A 20,031-nucleotide genomic window follows, 5' to 3' on the forward strand; every position below is an offset into this window, starting at 1 on the left:
GAAATTTGTTAACATCAAGTATAGATTTAAGTGTCAGGAAGTCATTTCTGAAGGTATTTGCATGGAGTGTAGCCATGTATGGAACTTAAACATGGACGATAAATAGTTTGGACAAGAAGAGAATAGAAGCTTTCGAAATGTGGAGCTACAGAAGAATGCTGAAGATTATATGGGTAGATCATATAACTAATGAGGAGGTATTGAATAGGATTGGGGAGAAGAGAAGTTTGTGGCACAACTTGACTAGAAGAAGGGATCGGTTGGTAGGAGATATTCTGAGGCATCAAGGGATCACCAATTTAGTATTGGAGGGCAGCGTGGAGGGTAAAAATTGTAGAGGGAGACCAAGAGATGAATACACTAAACAGATTCAGAAGCATGTAGGTTGCAGTAGGTACTGGGAGATGAAGAAGCTTGCACAGGACAAAGTAGCATGGAGAGCTGCATGAAACCAGTCTCAGGACTGAAGACCACAACAACCACTTTGGTGCGAAGAAGTGTGTTGCTACAGAATGCTTATGGACAGGCTAACACAACTGAGGATGAATGAGTGACAGTGGGAAGAGATACATTTATATTTAGCACAGAGATTCAATTCATGAAGTGCCACACTGAAAGATACCCATCTATGACCGTCACTGTCTTCTCACTGCACTCAAAATAATCTCTTGGATTCAGTGCCCAAGAAAATCTTTTCTCTGGAATTCAGACTTCTTCACAATCATTTTTGATCCAGAATGCATATTTCATTCTGCGGTGGGACTTATGATGATATGAAATTTCCCTGGCAGATGAAAACTGTGTGCCAGACCGAGACTCTAACTCAGGACCTTTGCCTTTTGAAGTCTCGGACCAGCACATAGTATATTAATCTGCCAGGAAGATTCATTTTTGATCCAGCTGAGTCAGATGACTTGTATAATAGTCTCCAGTTGATTAAGATTTAAGGTGATTGAAAGGAAGACTCCATTCTGGGTAACATACAATATTATCCATAATACAGTGAAATTTCATTTACACGTTTTTCACTTATACTTTTTTTTTTTTTGTCTCCCGGTGAAATATCCACAGTGTACACAAGTGCTTCAAAGTGGGTTGCCAGGAAGTCGATCAGTAAGCCCGATGTTAGACTACAATAAAATTTGATTGTGTAATTAAGGAACTCTGTCAAAGTTAGGCATTGGTCAAATTTTCTTTGATCAAATCTAATGCCTCGCCTTAGATATGATCAAAGGAAGCATTCGTCTCATGTTTACTACATGGATAAATCAACCGCTTGGAATGCTAGCATCGCTGCAGCTGTCTGAAATGTTGATGAACACCTCATCACTACCGAACCCATGACTATCACTGACATAGTTCAATGTGCATCGTGCAACCTGGACAAGGAAGAAGCTGACGATAAGGATGATACAGAAGACCCTCATCATTCCTCTGTGACATTTAATGATTCAGTAAATGCATTAGAAATATTTAAACAATTTGTGAAGTGCCACGGTGTTTCTGATTAAATAATGATGCAGTTATCCCGTTTTGAAGGTACAGTGTATGCTATTGCTGCATCAAAAGAAAAAACAAGCTAAAATTAGGGACTTTTTTATTAAGTGACATTTTCTACTGTGTAGAGGTTTACATTTTTCTTTATATCCTTGTTAAGCATGATACCTAGTAACCCTATATAACATTTTGTAGAATGTAACTTTTTATTTACTGGATTTTTCATTGGTGTTTACCAATTAATTTCATAGTATGGTGCTATATTCCATATATACTTTTTTCACTCTTATACAAACATATAAATGAAGTTTTACTTTATTTTCAGTAGATGAAGTCAATGTCACCTTGTTTGGTACAATGTTACTGGATTCCATTCACTCTGTTTTCTTTCAGTGGATACTCATTCCATCTGTAGCAATAAAATAGCAAACATAGTTGGATTCTTTGTAAAACAGTCCACAACGTGTGGAAACTATGTTGTAGGAAACTCCACACAGAATATCAACAATGTAGGAAAAGATAGCCTGCTACTTGCCGTAAAAAAGACACAATAAGTTGCAACCATGCACAATTAACAGACACTTACTAAAAGCTTTTGGCCACAGCCTTCATCCGCAAAAGAGAAACAGAGACACACACACCATTCATAAACACAAGCAAGCACAGCTCACACAAACATGACCGCCAACACTGGCAGCTCAGGTCAGAATGCATCTATCACATGGGATGGTAGCAGCAATCTGGAGCAGGCAGGGAAGGCTAAGGGATAGTAGTGTACGGGTGGTGGCAACTGAGGAACATTGTCAGGCAGAGCGTGCAGCGACTAGAATGCCAACAGACGCAGTGTCAGGAGGTTGGGGGGCAGAAAGGTGGGGGGGAAAAGGAGCGAAAAGGAGAGGATTGGGGAAAGATGGGCAAATGCATTGGCAGCATGTGGCAAAGTAAGAGGCTGGGAGATGAGAATAGGGAGGAGGTGATACAATAGGAGTGATGGAAATTGTTGGGTGGAAGGTGTAGGGACAGTGTGTAGTAATTTGAGGCCGGGACAATTACAAGAGCGGAGAATGTGTAGTACTGATAACTCCCATCTGTGTAGTTCAGAAAAGCTGGTGGTGGAGGGGAGAATCCAGATGGCTCAAGTAGTGAAGTAGCCATTGAAATCAAGCGAGCTTTGCTCAGCTGCATGTTGTTCCACAGGGTGGTCTAATTTGCTCTTGGCTACAGTTTGGCGGTCGCCGTTCATCATGAAGGACACCGGTTGGTTGTCATACCCACATAAAAACCTTTCTACAAAAACCCTCAGCTCCATAGGAGTTTCAGTCATATCCAAAGGCTTCATCTTTAGCCCTATATCCAAATTTAACTGTGCTGGACTTGTCGAAGCCCAACTCGCATTCTCCCAATCCCTGCAATGGGAGCACTTCTTTTCCATCAATATCTCTGACCAAAACCAACCTTACTGCAACACTCCACTCAACACTGCCTCTCCCAGTTCATATCACCATCCAACCATGATCCTTCCCCCTCCCACCTAACCACCTGGTGGTCACCTTCCAGGAATTCATAACCTCCAATTTAGCTTCACCATCCTTCCCCGGGTCCTTCCTCAGAATATCAACCTTTCAGCAGAAGAAAGACTAGCCACACACAACCTCAAAACAAATCCTGATCTTATCATCCTATCTGCAGGCATAGGTTATACCACTGTTGTTATGAATTATAGTGCCTACCTAGCAAAAGGCCTCTGCCAATTACCTGATTCCTTCACCTGTAAACTCTGCCTGTGGTCCCATCCCAGAAGTCCAATAAAACCTCCAATCACTGCCTAATGCCTTTGGCCCTTCCCAGAATCCATGTCCCTCTTCAACCCTCTGAGACCCCACGCACCACCTTCATATGCTCCTCAAATACCACAAACCCAAAAATCATGCATGCCCCACTGTGGCTGGTTATTGTGCCCCCACTGAAAGAACTGACCAGCCTCCAACATCAAAGATACCAACCACTTCCTTCACTAACTCTCCACCATCCCCACCCCTTCAACACCTGGGTCCCTGCTCGTCACAGTTGACACCATCCCTCCATGCACAAACATCCCTTGAACCCATAGTCTTACTGCTACTGAACAATTTCCCAACATCTATCAGACTCCAAATCCACTACCAAATCCCTCATACACCTTACTAGCTTTATCCTGCCACACAACTACTTTTTCTTTGAGGGAAGGTATGCAAACAAATACGTGGCACAGTCATGGGCACCTGCACAGCACCCTTCTACACCAACCTTTTTATGATCCATCTGGAGATACCTTCCCAACCTCTCGAAACACTGAACCCATAGTCTGGTTAAGGCTCATTGAAGATATCTTCACCAGCTGGACTCGGGGCCAACTCACTCTGTCTTCATTCCTTTACAATCTGAACACCTTCACTCCCCATGCTCTTCACCTGATCCTCCTCAAGCCACATTCAACCTCCTAGAACTTGACCTCCACTCTGATGGCTCCATCCACACTCTGTCCACATTAATCCCACCAACAGTAGCTGCATTTCGACAGCTGGCATTCCTTTCACAGCAAAAAAACCCTCCCATACAACCTGGTCACCAGGTAATGGTGTATCTGCAGTGACAAGAACTTCCTTGCCCATTACCCTGAGGCTCTTGCCAATGCCTTCACAGACAAGCACTATACCTAGACCTAGTCTGCAAACAGATCTCCCGCACCATTTCCCCACACATTCCCAATCCTCCCAACACACCCAAGAACCAGCTAAAAAGGTGTGGCCCCTTCCTCATCCAGTATCACCCTGAACTGGAACAACTGAAGCAGGGTTTCACCAGGACTTTTATTAACTGTCACAAATTAACTGTCACAATGCCCTGAAACGAGGAACATCCTACCAAGAGATCAATCTCACCACTCCTAAAGTGCTGCTCTATCAACCACCAAACCTCCATAACATCCTAGTCCATCCCTACGCCATTCCCAATCTCAACCACTTGGCACTAGGATCATATCCCTGTGGAAGACCCAGGCACAAAACCTGCCCAATCCACTCACCCAGCACTTCCTATTTGAGTCCTGTCAAAGGGTTATCCTACCCCACCTGGGAATGGGCCACCTGTGGAAGCACCCATGTCATATACCATCTTTCCATCAATTATTGCACAGCTTTTTATTTTGGTATGACTACCAACCAGCCATACACCAGGATGAATGGCCACTGCCACTCTGTGGCACAACAAGCAGCTGAGCATAGTATGCTTGACTCAATGGCTGCTTCACTACCTGAGCCATATGGATCCTCCTCTCCACCACCAGGTTTTCTGAACTGCACAGATGGGAGTCATCCTTATTACACATTCACTGCTCCTGTAATTATCCCAGCCTTAACCTACGGTAACACACTATCACCACACTCTCCACCCAAAAGTTTACCCCCGTCATATCATCTTCTCCCCATTCTCATCTACCAGCCTCTGTATTTGCCACCCGCTGCCAATGCACTCACCCACCTTTCCCTGATCCTCTGCTTTTCCTTTTTTCCCCACCTCCCTGCCCCACAACCTCTTGATGCTGCACCTGTTGGCATTCTAGTCCCTGCACACACTGCCACGCAGGGTTCCTCTGTCCCCCCCCCCCCCCCCCCCCACCAGTCTGATCATTACTATCCCTCCTCCAGATTGCTGCTGCCATCCCACACAACAGATGTATTCTTGGCTGACCTAATGGAGCTGGCTGTTATGTGTGTGAGATGTGCTTGCTTGTGTGTATGAATTGTGTGTCTCCGTTTCCCTTTTGCTGGTGAAGGCTGAGGCCGAAAGCTTTGTGTAAGTGTCTTTTACCTGTGCCTGTCAGCAATTTAACATGTCTTCTTTATGCCAAGCAGCAACCTATCTTTTCCTACAATGTTGTAGGAAACTTTCTCACAGTTAATTAATGAATATTTAGGTGGAAAACAGAGTCACTGTGAGCTCTCTCTCTCTCTCTCTCTCTCTCTCTCTCTCTCTCTCTCACACACACACACACACACACACACACACACACACACACACACACCTAACACTCTGCCGGCTGGACACACAGTTTTCCTTGTATGTCCAGCTCACATTTTGTCTAGTGGTCGAGAAAGTGGGGTGGAGGAGACACACACATGTGAATATTTATACTCTATCAGAATTTTCCTTACATTTATACATCTACATCAATACTCCACAAGCCACCTCTTGGTGTGTGGCAAAGATTACTTATGGTACAACTATCTGATTCCTCCCCCTTCCCTATTTGTTCACAGATAGTGTATGGGGAGAAATCTCTATATTAGCTCCAATTCTCAATTTTCTTCATTGTAGTGGTTCCAGAGTGTTGCACAACATTTGAGAACCAGACAAACAAAGGTTTTGTAGGCCATTTCCTTAATTTTCATCCTATGAATCTCAGCCTAGCTTTGCTTTTGCTACTATTTGTTTTATGTGGTCACACCACTTAAGGGGACCACACCCTGCCTATCTAACCCATGTTAATTTACGCAAGTATTTGACCCATTTCTGAAAAAACTATTTGATGCAGGACCTTAATATTTTTACTGTATGTTACATGATGCAAATAGAATCAACTGTACTAAAATCTACTTAATCCATTTTATAGTTTTTAAGAAACACTTTTTTAAATTTGTTAACAAAAAAATATTAACTTTTTTCTGCAGAAAATATTTTTTTGTGAACTTCCTAATGGGGGAATATTAATTAATGTAGTACCAGATGTGGCTTTTTTATGTCATGCACAGTCTCTGAAAATTTCATTCATTTATCTATTAGTTTCTGATATAATGGGGCATATGTACTGAAAATTGTAGTTTGCGGGAAATTGACTTTGAAGAAAAACCTTTTGAAATTTGTTACTTACATTTAATTAAAACTGTCCTGCTGCATATGATGGCCCTTCTTTGGCCTCTAGCAGGTCTTCCAGCTTCTTTTTCACCTTCTTGGATATTTGTCTAGCTTTCTTGGCCATATTACATGCAGACCTATCTGCATTGGTTGTCCTCATTTTATCACAATGTTGCAGCCCCGTGATCATATTTTCACCAGGATTAATACCCAGCATTTTCAGTACCCAACATTTTCCAATATTACCACAACTGAATGTAATAACAGCATCATGAACTCCTAGTTTCATTGTATGCATGCCCACAAATACAGTTTTAGGAAGGCGGTTCCAAATTATTCTGTTCAAACATTCATTTGGGTTCTGTGTCTGCCCACGCAGACATTTCCTTTGAAGGTCAGGATGAGCGAAGTCTCTGAAAATAGGTTTAATTGCTGTAATAACAGCAGCAGGAAGAGAATGCTAGTGAGAATAGGATCCTCCAGTTGCCTGAGCCCTATTGTACAGGGCTATTACAAATGATTGAAGCGATTTCATAAATTCACTGTAGCTCCATTCATTGACGTATGGTCACGACACACTACAGATACGTAGAAAAACTCAAAGTTTTGTTCGGCTGAAGCCGCACTTCAGGTTTCTGCCGCCAGAGCGCTCGAGAGCGCAGTGAGACAAAATGGCGACAGGAGACGAGAAAGCGTATGTCGTGCTTGAAATGCACTCACATCAGTCAGTCATAACAGTGCAACGACACTTCAGGACGAAGTTCAACAAAGATCCACCAACTGCTAACTCCATTCGGTGATGGTATGCGCAGTTTAAAGCTTCTGGATGCCTCTGTAAGGGGCGTGCAGTGAGCGAAGAAACGGTTGAACGCGTGCGGGCAAGTTTCACACGTAGCCCATGGAAGTCGACGAATAAAGCAAGCAGGGAGCTAAACATATCACAGCCGACGGTTTGGAAAATCTTATGGAAAAGGCTAAAGCAGAAGCCTTACCGTTTACAATTGCTACAAGCCCTGACACCCGATGACAAAGTCAAACGCTTTGAATTTTCGGCGCGGTTGTAACAGCTCATGGAAGAGAATGCGTTCAGTGCGAAACTTGTTTTCAGTGATGAAGCAACATTTTTTCTTAATGGTGAAGTGAACAGACACAATGTGCGAATCTGGGCGGTAGAGAATCCTCACGCATTCGTGCAGCAAATTCGCAATTCACCAAAGGTTAATGTGTTTTGTGCAATCTCACGGTTTAAAGTTTACGGCCCCTTTTTCTTCTGTGAAAAAAACGTTACAGGACACGTGTATCTGGACATGCTGGAAAATTGGCTCATGCCATAACTGGAGACTGACAGCGCCGACTTCATCTTTCAACAGCATGGTGCTCCACCGCACTTCCATCATGATGTTCAGCATTTCTTAAACAGGAGATTGGAAAACCGATGAACCGGTCGTGGTGGAGATCATGATCAGCAATTCATGTCATGGCCTCCACGCTCTCCTTAACCCCATGCGATTTCTTTCTGTGGGGTTATGTGAAAGATTCAGTGTTTAAACCTCCTCTACCAAGAAACGTGGCAGAACTGCGAGCTCGCATCAACGATGCTTTCGAACTCATTGATGGGGACATGCTGCGCCGAGTGTGGGAGGAACTTGATTATCGGCTTGATGTCTGCCGAATCACTAAAGGGGCACATATCGAACATTTGTGAATGCCTAAAAAAACTTTTTGAGTTTTTGTAGGTGTGTGCAAAGCATTGTGAAAATATCTCAAATAATAAAGTTATTGTAGAGCTGTGAAATCGCTTCAATCATTTGTAATAACCCTGTATTTGTACCACAAATTTTCTCCTGGTTATGGTGGACATGGCTTATCATTAGTATAGGACTTACGGAAGAATATGGCCCTGTTCGGTCAACAATTTTTCATCTTCTAATTTTTTTCCTCTTATATCAACAGTTAGTTTCTCAGCCTTGTTCCCACACTTTTTGAACATGGCCTACACAGTCTATGTTGCTAATAATTGCATCTCCATATAGCTTAGAGTTCACCACATTGTTGTATGCCTTACTGTTACCATCGCCCAAATATTTGGTGTACTGTATGCCTCTTGTTTCTACAGAGTGAAGAAATATTTGTTGCACTCCATCAACTTCCATACCACCACTTGTTCCTCTAAAATTAGCCCCACAGTTATGTTCTTTATTTTCAATGACTTTACAACATTTGCAATATTTCGACATTATCTCCACATCTAACACTTTACCGGTGTCTACACTTGTGGCAGTCACTACTCCATTCAGAGAAGTATGTCCTCTTTTCTGCCAACTTCAATCAAGTGCAACTGCAATATCCGAACATCCATCATTTTCTTCCACTGCTTCCCTGGCAGCCAGTTTCATGATTTCCTCACTGACCTCACATACAGCTTTCTCAAATATTGCAGTCAGTTTTTCAAATTTATTTGGTGGTTGATTAAGTTCATCACTGAACAAAATGTTCTCTCTGCAGCCATGCCCTTGCCAATGGATCGTAAGGCATGAGCTAATCTAGTGTTGATTCTGTAAGGGCCACTTGTACCTGGTTTTGAAGAACTCCTAAATGAAATCACAGCTGAGCATTTAGTGCAAATTCAATCCAAAGCAATTGCTAAGCCTTTTCTCCCACTGGCACTTTCACAAATTTTCACATCGGTGACTCACCACACTGTGTACATTGTACAAATTTAGAAATTATATCTGATAATATTCTCAAATTTATAATAATGTTACTGCACCCCTTGTCACTTACAGTAAATGTGTTGTCACTCTCTTGAAATGGTGAGAGCTTCTTTGATGATGCACTCGTTGAAGAATTACAATTAGAAACACTGTTGCCAGGCAACATAACCTCTTGTACAGAAAGCTTTCTAAACTTGTTTTCCTCTAAATTGTCATTTCTTGAAAATGCCTTTATGTTTCGTCACCTTCAATAAACACAACAAAACACACATAAACAACCACTGCAAACAAAAGTTTAACAACTACTCGCAATCACACTTTAACAAAACTAACCGCGCGTTGTTTACAAACAGCAGAAACAAAATAATACCAACTGTTCCATTCCAAGGATAGCCAACACACACTCGGGAGGATATATATATATAAAAAACAAAGATGAGGTGACTTACCGAACGAAAGCGCTGGCAGGTCAATAGACACACAAATAAACAGAAACATACACACAAAATTCAAGCTCTCGCAACAAACTGTTGCCTCATCAGGAAAGAGGGAAGGAGAGGGGAAGACGAAAGGAAGTGGGTTTTAAGGGAGAGGGTAAGGAGTCATTCCAATCCCGGGAGCGGAAAGACTTACCTTAGGGGGAAAAAAGGACAGGTATACACTCGCACACACGCACATATCCATCCACACATACAGACACAAGCAGACATATTTAAGGACAAAGAGTTTGGGCAGAGATGTCAGTCGAGGCAGAAGTGTAGAGGCAAAGAAGTTGTTGAAAGACAGGTGAGGTATGAGTAGCGGCAACTTGAAATTAGCGGAGATTGAGGCCTGGCGGATAACGAGAAGAGAGGATATACTGAAGGGCAAGTTCCCATCTCCGGAGTTCTGACAGGTTGGTGTTAGTGGGAAGTATCCACATAACCCGGACGGTGTAACACTGTGCGAAGATGTGCTGGGCGTGCACCAAGGCATGTTTAGCCACAGGGTGATCCTCATTACCAACAAACACTGTCTGCCTGTGTCCATTCATGCGAATGGACAGTTTGTTGCTGGTCATTCCCACATAGAATGCATCACAGTGTAGGCAGGTCAGTTGGTAAATCACGTGGGTGCTTTCACACGTGGCTCTGCCTTTGATTGTGTACACCTTCCGGGTTATAGGACTGGAGTAGGTGGTGGTGGGAGGGTGCATGGGACAGGTTTTGCATCGAGGGCGGTTACAAGGATAGGAGCCAGAGGGTAGGGAAGGTGGTTTGGGGATTTCATAGGGATGAACTAACAGGTTACGAAGGTTAGGTGGACGGCGGAAAGACACTCTTGGTGAAGTGGGGAGGATTTCGTGAAGGATGGATCTCATTTCAGGGCAGGATTTGAGGAAGTCGTATCCCTGCTGGAGAGCCACATTCAGAATCTGATCCAGTCCTGGAAAGTATCCTGTCACAAGTGGGGCACTTTTGGGATTCTTCTGTTGGAGGGTCTGGGTTTGGGGGGATGAGGAAGTGGCTCCGGTTATGTGCTTCTGTACCAGGTCGGGAGGGTAGTTGCGGGATGTGAAAGCTGTTGTCAGGTTGTTGGTGTAATGATTCAGGGATTCCGGACTGGAGCAGATTCGTTTGCCACGAAGACCTAGGCTGTAGGGAAGGGACTGTTTGATGTGGAATGGGTGGCAGCTGTCATAATGGAGGTACTGTTGCTTGTTGGTGAGTTTGATGTGGAAATATGTGTGAAGCTGGCCATTGGACAGATGGAGGTCAACGTCGAGGAAAGTGGCATGGGATTTGGAGTAGGACCAGGTGAATCTGATGGAACCAAAGGAGTTGAGGTTGGAGAGGAAATTCTGGAGTTCTTCTTCACTGTGAGTCCAGATCATGAAGATGTCATCGATAAATCTGTACCAAACTTTGGGTTGGCAGGCCTGGGTAACCAAGAAAGCTTCCTCTAAGCGACCCATTAATAGGTTGGTGTACGAGGGGGCCATCCTGGTACCCATGGCTGTTCCCTTTAATTGTTGGTATGTCTGGCCTTCAAAAGTGAAGTTGTGAGTTAGGATGAAGCTGGCTAAGATAATGAGGAAAGAAGTTTTAGGTAGGGTGGCAGGTGATTGGCGTGAAAGGAAGTGCTCCATCACAGCGAGGCCCTGGACGTGCGGGATATCTGTGTATAAGGAAGTGGCATCAATGGTTACAAGGATGATTTCCGGGGTAACAGATTGGGTAAGGATTCCAGGCGTTCGAGAAAGTGGTTGGTGTCTTTGATGAAGGATGGGAGACTGCATGTAATGGGTTGAAGGTGTTGATCTACGTAGGCAGAGATACATTCTGTGGGGGCTTGGTAACCAGCTACAATGGGGCGGCCGGGATGATTGGGTTTGTGAATTGTAGAAAGTAGGTAGAGGGTAGGAGTGCAGGGTGTCAGTGGGGTCAGGAGGTTGATGGAGTCAGGTGAAAGGTTTTGTAGGGGGCCTAAGGTTCTGAGGATTCCTTGAAGCTCTGCCTGGACATCAGGAATGGGATTACCTTGGCAAACTTTGTATGTAGTGTTGTCTAAAAGCTGACGCAGTCCCTCAGCCATATACTCCCGAGGATCATGTACCACGGTCGTGGAACCCTTGTCCACCAGAAGAATGACAATGGATCTGTCAGCCTTCAGGTCTCACGGATAGCCTGGACTTCAGCAGTGGTGAAGTTGGGAATAGGATTAAGGTTTTTCAAGAAGGTTTGAGAGGCTAGGCTGGAAGTCAGAAATTCCTGGAAGGTTTGGAGGAGGGTCATTTTGAGGAAGAGGAGGTGGGTCCCGCTGTGACGGAGGACGGAACTGTTCCAGGGAGGATTCAATTTGAATAGTGTCTTGGGGAGTTGGATCATTAGCAGTAGGATCAGGGTTATTTTTCTTCATGGCAAAGTGATATTTCCAGCAGAGAGTACGAGTGTAGGACAGTAAATCTTTGACGAGGGCTTTTTGATTGAATCTGGGAGTAGGGCTGAAGGTGAGGCCTTTGGATAGGACAGAGTTTTCAGATTGGGAGAGAGGTTTGGAGGAAAGGTTAGCTACTGAATTGGGGTGTTGTGGTTACAGATTAGGTTCATTAGAATTTTGAGGTTTTGGGGGGAGTGGAGCTGGAAGTGGGAGATTGAGTAGATGGGAGAGACTGGGTTTGTGTGCAATGAGAGGAGGTTGAGGTTTGCTGGAAAGGTTGTGGAGGGTGAGTGAGTTGCCTTTCCGGAGGTGGGAAACCAGGAGATTGGATAGTTTTTTGAGGTGGAGGGTGGCATGCTGTTCTAATTTACGGTTGGCCTGTAGGAGGACGCTCTGAACAGCCGGTGTGGATGTGGGAGAGGAAAGATTAAGGACTTTTATTAAGGATAGGAGTTGACGGGTGTGTTCATTGGCTGAGTTGATGTGTAGGTGAAGGATTAGGTGGGTGAGGGCAATGGATTGTTCAGATTGGAACTGGTATAAGGACTGATGGAAAGAAGGGTTACAGCCAGAGATGGGAACTTTAAGTGTGAGGCCTTTGGGGGTAATGCCAAATTTCAGACAAGCCTGAGTTATATATATATATACAGAGCTATTACAAATGATTGAAGCGATTTCATAAATTCACTGTAGCTCCATTCACTGACGTATGGTCACGACACACTACAGACACGTAGAAAAACTCAAAGTTTTGTTCGGCTGAAGCCGCACTTCAGGTTTCTGCCGCCAGAGCGCTCGAGAGCGCAGTGAGACAAAATGGCGACAGGAGCCGAGAAAGCGTATGTTGTGCTTGAAATGCACTCACATCAGTCAGTCATAACAGTGCAACGACACTTCAGGACGAAGTTCAACAAAGATCCACCAACTGCTAACTCCATTCGGCGACGGTATGCGCAGTTTAAAGCTTCTGGATGCCTCTGTAAGGGGAAATCAACGGGTTGGCCTGCAGTGGAGCGAAGAAACTGTTGAACGCGTGCGGGCAAGTTTCACGCGTAGCCGCGGAAGTCGACGAATAAAGCAAGCAAGGTGCTACACGTACCACAGCCGACGGTTTGGAAAATCTTACGGAAAAGGCTAAAGCAGAAGCATTTCTTAAACAGGATATTGGAAAACCGATAGATCGGTCGTGGTGGAGATCATGATCAACAATTCATGTCATGGCCTCCACACTCTCCCGACTTAACCCCATGCGATTTCTTTCTGTGGGGTTATGTGAAAGATTCAGTGTTTAAACCTCCTCTACCAAGAAACGTGGCAGAACTGCGAGCTCGCATCAACGATGCTTTCGAACTCATTGATGGGGACATGCTTCGCCGAGTGTGGGAGGAACTTGATTATCAGCTTGATGTCTGCCGAATCACTAAAGGGGCACATATCGAACATTTGTGAATGCCTAAAAAAACTTTTTGAGATTTTGTATGTGTGTGCAAAGCATTGTGAAAATATCTCAAATAATAAAGTTATTGTAGAGCTGTGAAATCGCTTCGATCATTTGTAATAACCCTGTATATATATATATTCCCTAACATGCAATGTAGGGGATATAAAGATCTAAAATATATGCAGGAAAGTGGGTGACAGAAAACTGGGCATGGCACATAAACACACGAGCTAGGAAAAAGCTCTTGAAACGCTCAAAAAAAAAACTGCAAAATCCTTTTCAGAGTACTTAAATAAAACATTAATCTATCAAAATGTGATGAAAACCGAAAACCGATTTTTTTCGACCTGAACAACAGTGTGGTCCCCTTAAGGTCACTCAGGATGATTACTCCACATATTATAAAGTAGATACTGTTTCCAGCAATTCGTCATCAATTGTGCAGTTGTACAGCACTGGATTTCTCCTACGTATTTCTCATAGTTACATGTACAATACTTTTTCATGGTAAGTTCTTCATGTAAAATGTACCACATTGTCTTCTGTTATGCCTATGTCTATCCCTTACATTTTCCATCACATAGCGTCCAATTAAAATTCCCTTCCTTATTTATTAATTACTGAAAACCAGAGAACATACTTCTTACAATTCTTCATGAAGTCCGAATTAATTTCATTTGATGATAAACTACCCAAACCAGGATTTTATGACAGCATGCGGTGGTAGATTTTTTTATTTGAACTATATATCAAAATCTATTTAAAACAGCTATATGAACAAAAATATTTTGCAGATCAAGTTGACATTTGAATTATGGTTTTCCACAATATGCAATAACATAATAATAAATTAAAGTTTCAACAATATAAAAGTCGTGGGTGCCCGGACAAGAACTTTTCCCCCTTACCCTCAAATGAGCAGAAGAGTTTCTGCAATTTTTGTCAGCGGAAACATATATATTCAAATGATCAGAATACCTCACGAAATTTGTCAGCTGAAACATAGATATGTGAGTAATGCAGATGAAATATGTAACAACAATAATTACAGTTGTGGGAGCAGTTTATCTATATGTAAGTCTGCAGGCTTTCGTGGCCACTGTCATTGAAGTAAAAATCATGTAGGATATTAGGCTGCATCATTTTGCTCTGCCAATTCTTCTAGTCAAGCGATGTTTCAATCCTTCTGCTGAGGTGTTCTTCAAGATTTGTGGTGTTCACTGTCAGCTGAACACTGTCCAAGGCCACTGTCGCATTCACTTATAAAAGGTATTTTTCCAGCAATTCTGCTGAAGAAGTCGAGTGACAGGCTCAAATTTGGTGCGCCATCCTCATTATATGTAAAGGAAGTAATCCTGCACTTACTCTGAACATGGGTACTTGGTAAAATTCCTAAGACTGTTATTGGTGGGCAATTTTCATTGGATAGAAGTGGAACAGGCAAAGCAGGAGGAGGAGACATTTATCAAAATATTATTGTCACATCACACAGGTGGCATCCTGGATGTTGTTTGTATTTCTCATGCACCATGACTGCATATACCCTTCCTTCATGACCGGAAACTACAATGCTGGAAGCCTATAGCCATCTTCTTTATTGAAGTTACATTCAATCTTTGAAATCTCATTTGCTTCTCAGACTTTTGTTTTATAAATATTGGTTACCTTTGTTAGCACATATATGTTAGTGAAATTGACATCATGGATACAGTTCACCTGATGTTCCAATATTGTAGATGTCACAGCTGTTGATGGATCCCGTGTACTGCAAGTTAAAAAGTGACCCTATGAACAGAACCATTCACAGAGTAACTAATCTGTCAACAGACTCTAGGATGGATAGCTCTATTATGAAGAATCTAATGCCACAGACACCTGGACCACCCAGAACATATGGTCCACAGAAGATATACAAGTAAGGGTGTTCACGTAGACCTCCAGTTAGTGGAATCAACTCTCCAACTTACTTTAGCAGTTACGAGAGGTGTCCAATAAGTAAGCATTTGTAACAGAGGTGCAATCCAAGCACAGAGCTGTAATTGAGTTTCTTTTGACGGAAAACCAGAGCACTGCTGATATCCACAGGTGCTTGCAGTATGTCTACGAAGACCTGGCAGTGAACAAGAGAATGTTGAGTCATTGGGAGTGGCATCTGTCATAATCACAACAAGGTCACGCTAAACTGTCCGAATCCCCACGTGCCGGCTGACTGCTCACTGTGGTGACCCCTGCAGTGTTGGAATGTGCAGACACTTTCCGTGAAGGATGCACTCGACGGGAAGATGTATGCGAGTGGAATACATCGGGGCTCTGACGTTGACCAGTACATTGGTACAATGAGGATATGCAGGCCCTTCCAATAATGTAGCACAAGGCCATCGCACTGAACGGACATTATGTTGAAAAGTAATGTTTCGCAGCCATAAGAGTGGAGAACAACATGTTGTATTGGCGTTCTGCTTTCAGAAAAAAGAAGGTCGTATTATTTATTATCTCTCATATTCTGTAAGTGAACAGACAGTAAATCTATTCACAATGCGGCAATAGAACCCATGCATGTAAATGTTAAGGAAATTTGCAAGCTTTCAGTGCCCGTGCTCTTCCTTCTAGCACAGGGTTTCAACAGGAAAGAAGAGGAATGAAGAAAAACGACTGGCAACATTAAAGAAATGAGGAGAGTTTGAAAAAGTCACCCAGAACCTCGTGTCAGGGGAAACTTAATGGATAGGATGAGAAGGAAAGAGTCATTGTTAGGGGCTGCATGATATTTGAAAACCTAAGAGTTTATAGGTAGAAGATACAGTAACAAGCAAGACAGAGATCACTAACAAAACATCATGCAAGAGTTAATAAGAGTGGAAAGCTAAGTGCACTGTGTATGGTAGATGTGGGGGTTGCAAGGGGGCTGTAACAGACAGATTAGAAAATAAAAGACACAGAAAACTATAAGGAGTCAAACAAGAAAGGAACAGTTACTGAGAAGAAATGCAGAGATGGAAGAAATTACTGTAAATTAAGGCCATGTGGATGGCGAGAATGAAGGGCCATGTTGTAGCTCCAGTTCCCACCTGGGAAGTTCTAAGAAACTGGTGTCTGGGTGAAAAATACAAATGGCCAGTGTGGTGTAACATGCACAGAGTTCATGAATGTCATTGTAAAGTATGCTCTGCAACAGGATATTGTGCGTTGCCACTATACATCCTCTGCCTACACGCATTCATCCTAACTGGTAACTTGCTAGTAGTCATGCCTACGTTAAAGGGCAAACAGTGTTTACATAATAGCTGGTATACGACATGTAATTTCATTGATTGTTCTGCCTTCGATAGTAAGTGTTTTGCCAGTTACAGAGCTTGTATAGGTGGTTGTAGGAGGGTGCATAGTGCATACGGCATGTCTAGCAGTGGGGTTGGTCACAAGGGTAGGAGCAATAGCGTAGGGAGATGGATTCAGAAGGAGCACGGAGACTGACAAGGATATTGCAGAGCTTGTTGGGCTGGTGGGGCAATTACATCCAGTGAAGGCTGAGGTGGGAATGGCTGTGTATTGCTGTAAAGGGTCTGCACCTGAACAAATATGTTTGCCTCTAGTGCCAAGGCTGTATGGAAGGGAACATCTGACATGGAAAGGATGGCAACTGTCAAATGTAAGTACCGAATTTGTGAATAGTTTTGATGTGAACGGAAGTACGTAGACAGGCCACGGTGATCTGAGGAATTTGACAGAACGTATTTGGACATTCTAAAAATTTTAAGAAGCCCATATGGCAAAGATGTTATGAACGTACCTAACCCAAACCAGGTGCTGAAAGCTTATGAATCCCAGAGAAACTCCAACCAAGCAACCCGTCAAGAGATTGGCATACACAAGAGCCATCCTGGGTCCCATGGCCGTGCCCCTGAACTTTTTGTATGTCTGCCCCTCAAAGGTAAAGTAATTGTTGGTAAGTATAAAGTTGGTTAACTTGAGCATGAATGATGTCATAGGTTTGGAATCAGGTGGGCACTAATTGAGAAAATGTTCAGTTGCAGACAGACCATGCATATGAGGGATGTTGATCTGGCGGGGGTGGCATTAATGGTGGCATGCAAATAGCGTGATCGGAGTAGGATGGGCATAGATTTCAGATGATCTAGAAAATGAGTGGGGTCTGTAATAAAGAAAGGAAGTGTTTGTCTTTGCTGCAGGTGTTGAACAATTAGACAGACATTTGTTCAATGGGTGGTTTGAAGGCAACAACTGTGGGATGACCAGGGTGACTGGGTTTGTCGATCTCAAGTGTTCTCACAGCTCCACAGAAGGCAGCTGTTTTCAACTGTAGCCGTTATCACTTCACTGCTGAAAGCTGGCAAAAGCACTGCGAGCTCTGAGGAATCTTCTTACAACTGCCTTGACTATAGTTCATAAGAGTATATAGAAAGCCTACCAACACATAATCAGTCAAAAGTTGGATTTCTTAAAGAAGACTGAAAGCCAGCAACTAAAATGGTTTTGTCTATTTGCAGTGCTTTTCAACACAAGTTTAACAGGAAGGGCATGAAACGGTCTTCTCACTCAGTTATGGTACTGTCTGTTTCCAGAGTTCATGACCACATCCACAGTATTCTAAGGAAAAAAATGGTATGCAGACATTTTTCGGTCAGAACAAAATACAGGATTTTTTCTGGTGCAAGACATGTACACCTGATTACCTCTTCACAGTGGAAGTCTATGAAATGACATGTGGCTGTGACAGTGTGTATATAGGCAAAACAGGAGGGACTGTAAAAGAACATATTTCAGAACACAAACACCACACACAGTTAAAATAAAATGTGAAATCTGCAGTAACAGAACGCCAGGAGAAGTGCAACCAAGACACTGATTTCACCAATGTATGTGTTCTGGCCCAGTAAACTGATATTTATAGAAGAAAATGTCCAAGAAGCAATTACAATCTCAAAAATATTTATGTAACTTCGATAGAGAAGACACCTATACACTTCCGTCTTTGAGGTTTCCCACCATCAATGAAATGAATATGCAACCACAGTGGGTGAGAAGTACACACAATGACCAGGAGACCAGCTCTGTGGCACGACAATAAATTCTGATAAACATTCTTCCTCTTTCGCTTTGCCTGTTTCACTTCTATCCAAAGACGATGGCCCACCCATAGTAGCCTTAGGAATTTTACCCAATACCCACATTCAGCTTGAGTACAGGATTACTCCCTTCTATCCCATGACAATGGCCCATCAAAGGCAGCGGGAAAGATTTTAGCCAATAACCCCACTCCTTCAGCATAATCGCTCGCGCGAAAACTCGCTGTTTTAAGTGAATGTGGTACTGGTCTTCGACAGTGTTCAGCTGACATTGAACACCACAAGATCCTGATGAAGATTCGAGCTGAAACACAAATCAAGTAGAACTTGAAGAGGAAAATTACATGGCCTAATATTCTATGAGATTTTACCTTCAGTATATTTCATATTTGTATCTAGTAAAGAGGATATCAAGAATGATTACTGTAAGATAATGTGGCTTTTATACACAGTTCCTTTTAACTGTTACTAATTCTGTAAGTAAAGTGAAAATCAGTACCTAAAGGCATAAGTACGTTGATGCCAGCTCAGTTGTCCACGGATACTGTATGCAATAGCTGTCACAAACTCTCCACCCAGACCAAGTTCTGCACAAAGTTTCATTGCAAATGTTTCAGGATTATTTTCTTTTTCACTCATGTCCCATTCAACTTGATCCACTAAAGAGGTATTGCCAACATGGATGTTCAGCTGAAACACATATCAAGTATTCAACAAATTTTCCATAGTAACTATGTAAATCAACAAAATACATAATAATTCTTTAAAAAAAAAAATCTGTCATAGCAAACACACTGCTGATGTTTAGACCAATGTGAAGAATTCTTGTATTATTAACATGATTTTTAGTAATACGAAGTTCTACATTCATACAAAATCCCCTGCAAGAGCAGCAGAATGAAAAAAGCATATGATATGGAGTAACCATGAAATGTTATTCTTCGAGACTTTTAACTGCTACTAAACTAGATTGTGCTGAAATGGTATAGAAATTGGTGGAAATGACTAACCTTTTCCAAAAAGGTGTGCCTTCATTTTAAATAAAGCAAACAGTGTTAACTCACTGACTAAACAAGCTCCAGGACCCGCAACACTCCAACTTCGAAAGCATCAACAATGTTCAGTTAATCACATGACACAATGAAAGCTGCACAGCTATGACTGACCAATTCAGCTACTTTACAAAGTTCTCATTTTTAAAGAGGCAAACATCTGAGATGGAATCAACAAACTCCAATGCCTCTGAGGAGCTACCACAGCAGAAAATGAAACACTAGGCAGAGCACTGTGCTCAGAAAGTGATTCTCAACCTGTTTCAACTCAGCAACCCCCTTGCTACCTAAGAATAGTGACCACAGCAGTTTGGCAGTTTTGAGGTGAATCATCTACGTCTGTGTTTGCAGGTCTGTCCTGTCTTTGTGTATAATGTCTTGAAAATTTGGGAAGTGAAAGAGATCCTATACATTCTAGTTAATGATATAAA

General features: G+C 42.7%; 1 protein-coding gene across 1 annotated transcript in view; it reads right to left on the bottom strand.

The window, feature by feature from the left end:
* The window catches only part of LOC124711513 (SWI/SNF-related matrix-associated actin-dependent regulator of chromatin subfamily B member 1), a 123,694-nt gene that overhangs the window by 19,373 nt on the left and 84,290 nt on the right, over positions 1-20,031 (bottom strand). Inside the window, exon 7 of the mRNA XM_047241628.1 lies at positions 19,048-19,238. Coding sequence (XP_047097584.1) covers positions 19,048-19,238 — 191 coding nt within the window. The remainder of the gene's footprint in view (positions 1-19,047; positions 19,239-20,031) is intronic.

Source organism: Schistocerca piceifrons, chromosome 8, assembly GCF_021461385.2.
Source record: "Schistocerca piceifrons isolate TAMUIC-IGC-003096 chromosome 8, iqSchPice1.1, whole genome shotgun sequence".
NCBI lineage: Eukaryota > Metazoa > Arthropoda > Insecta > Orthoptera > Acrididae > Schistocerca > Schistocerca piceifrons.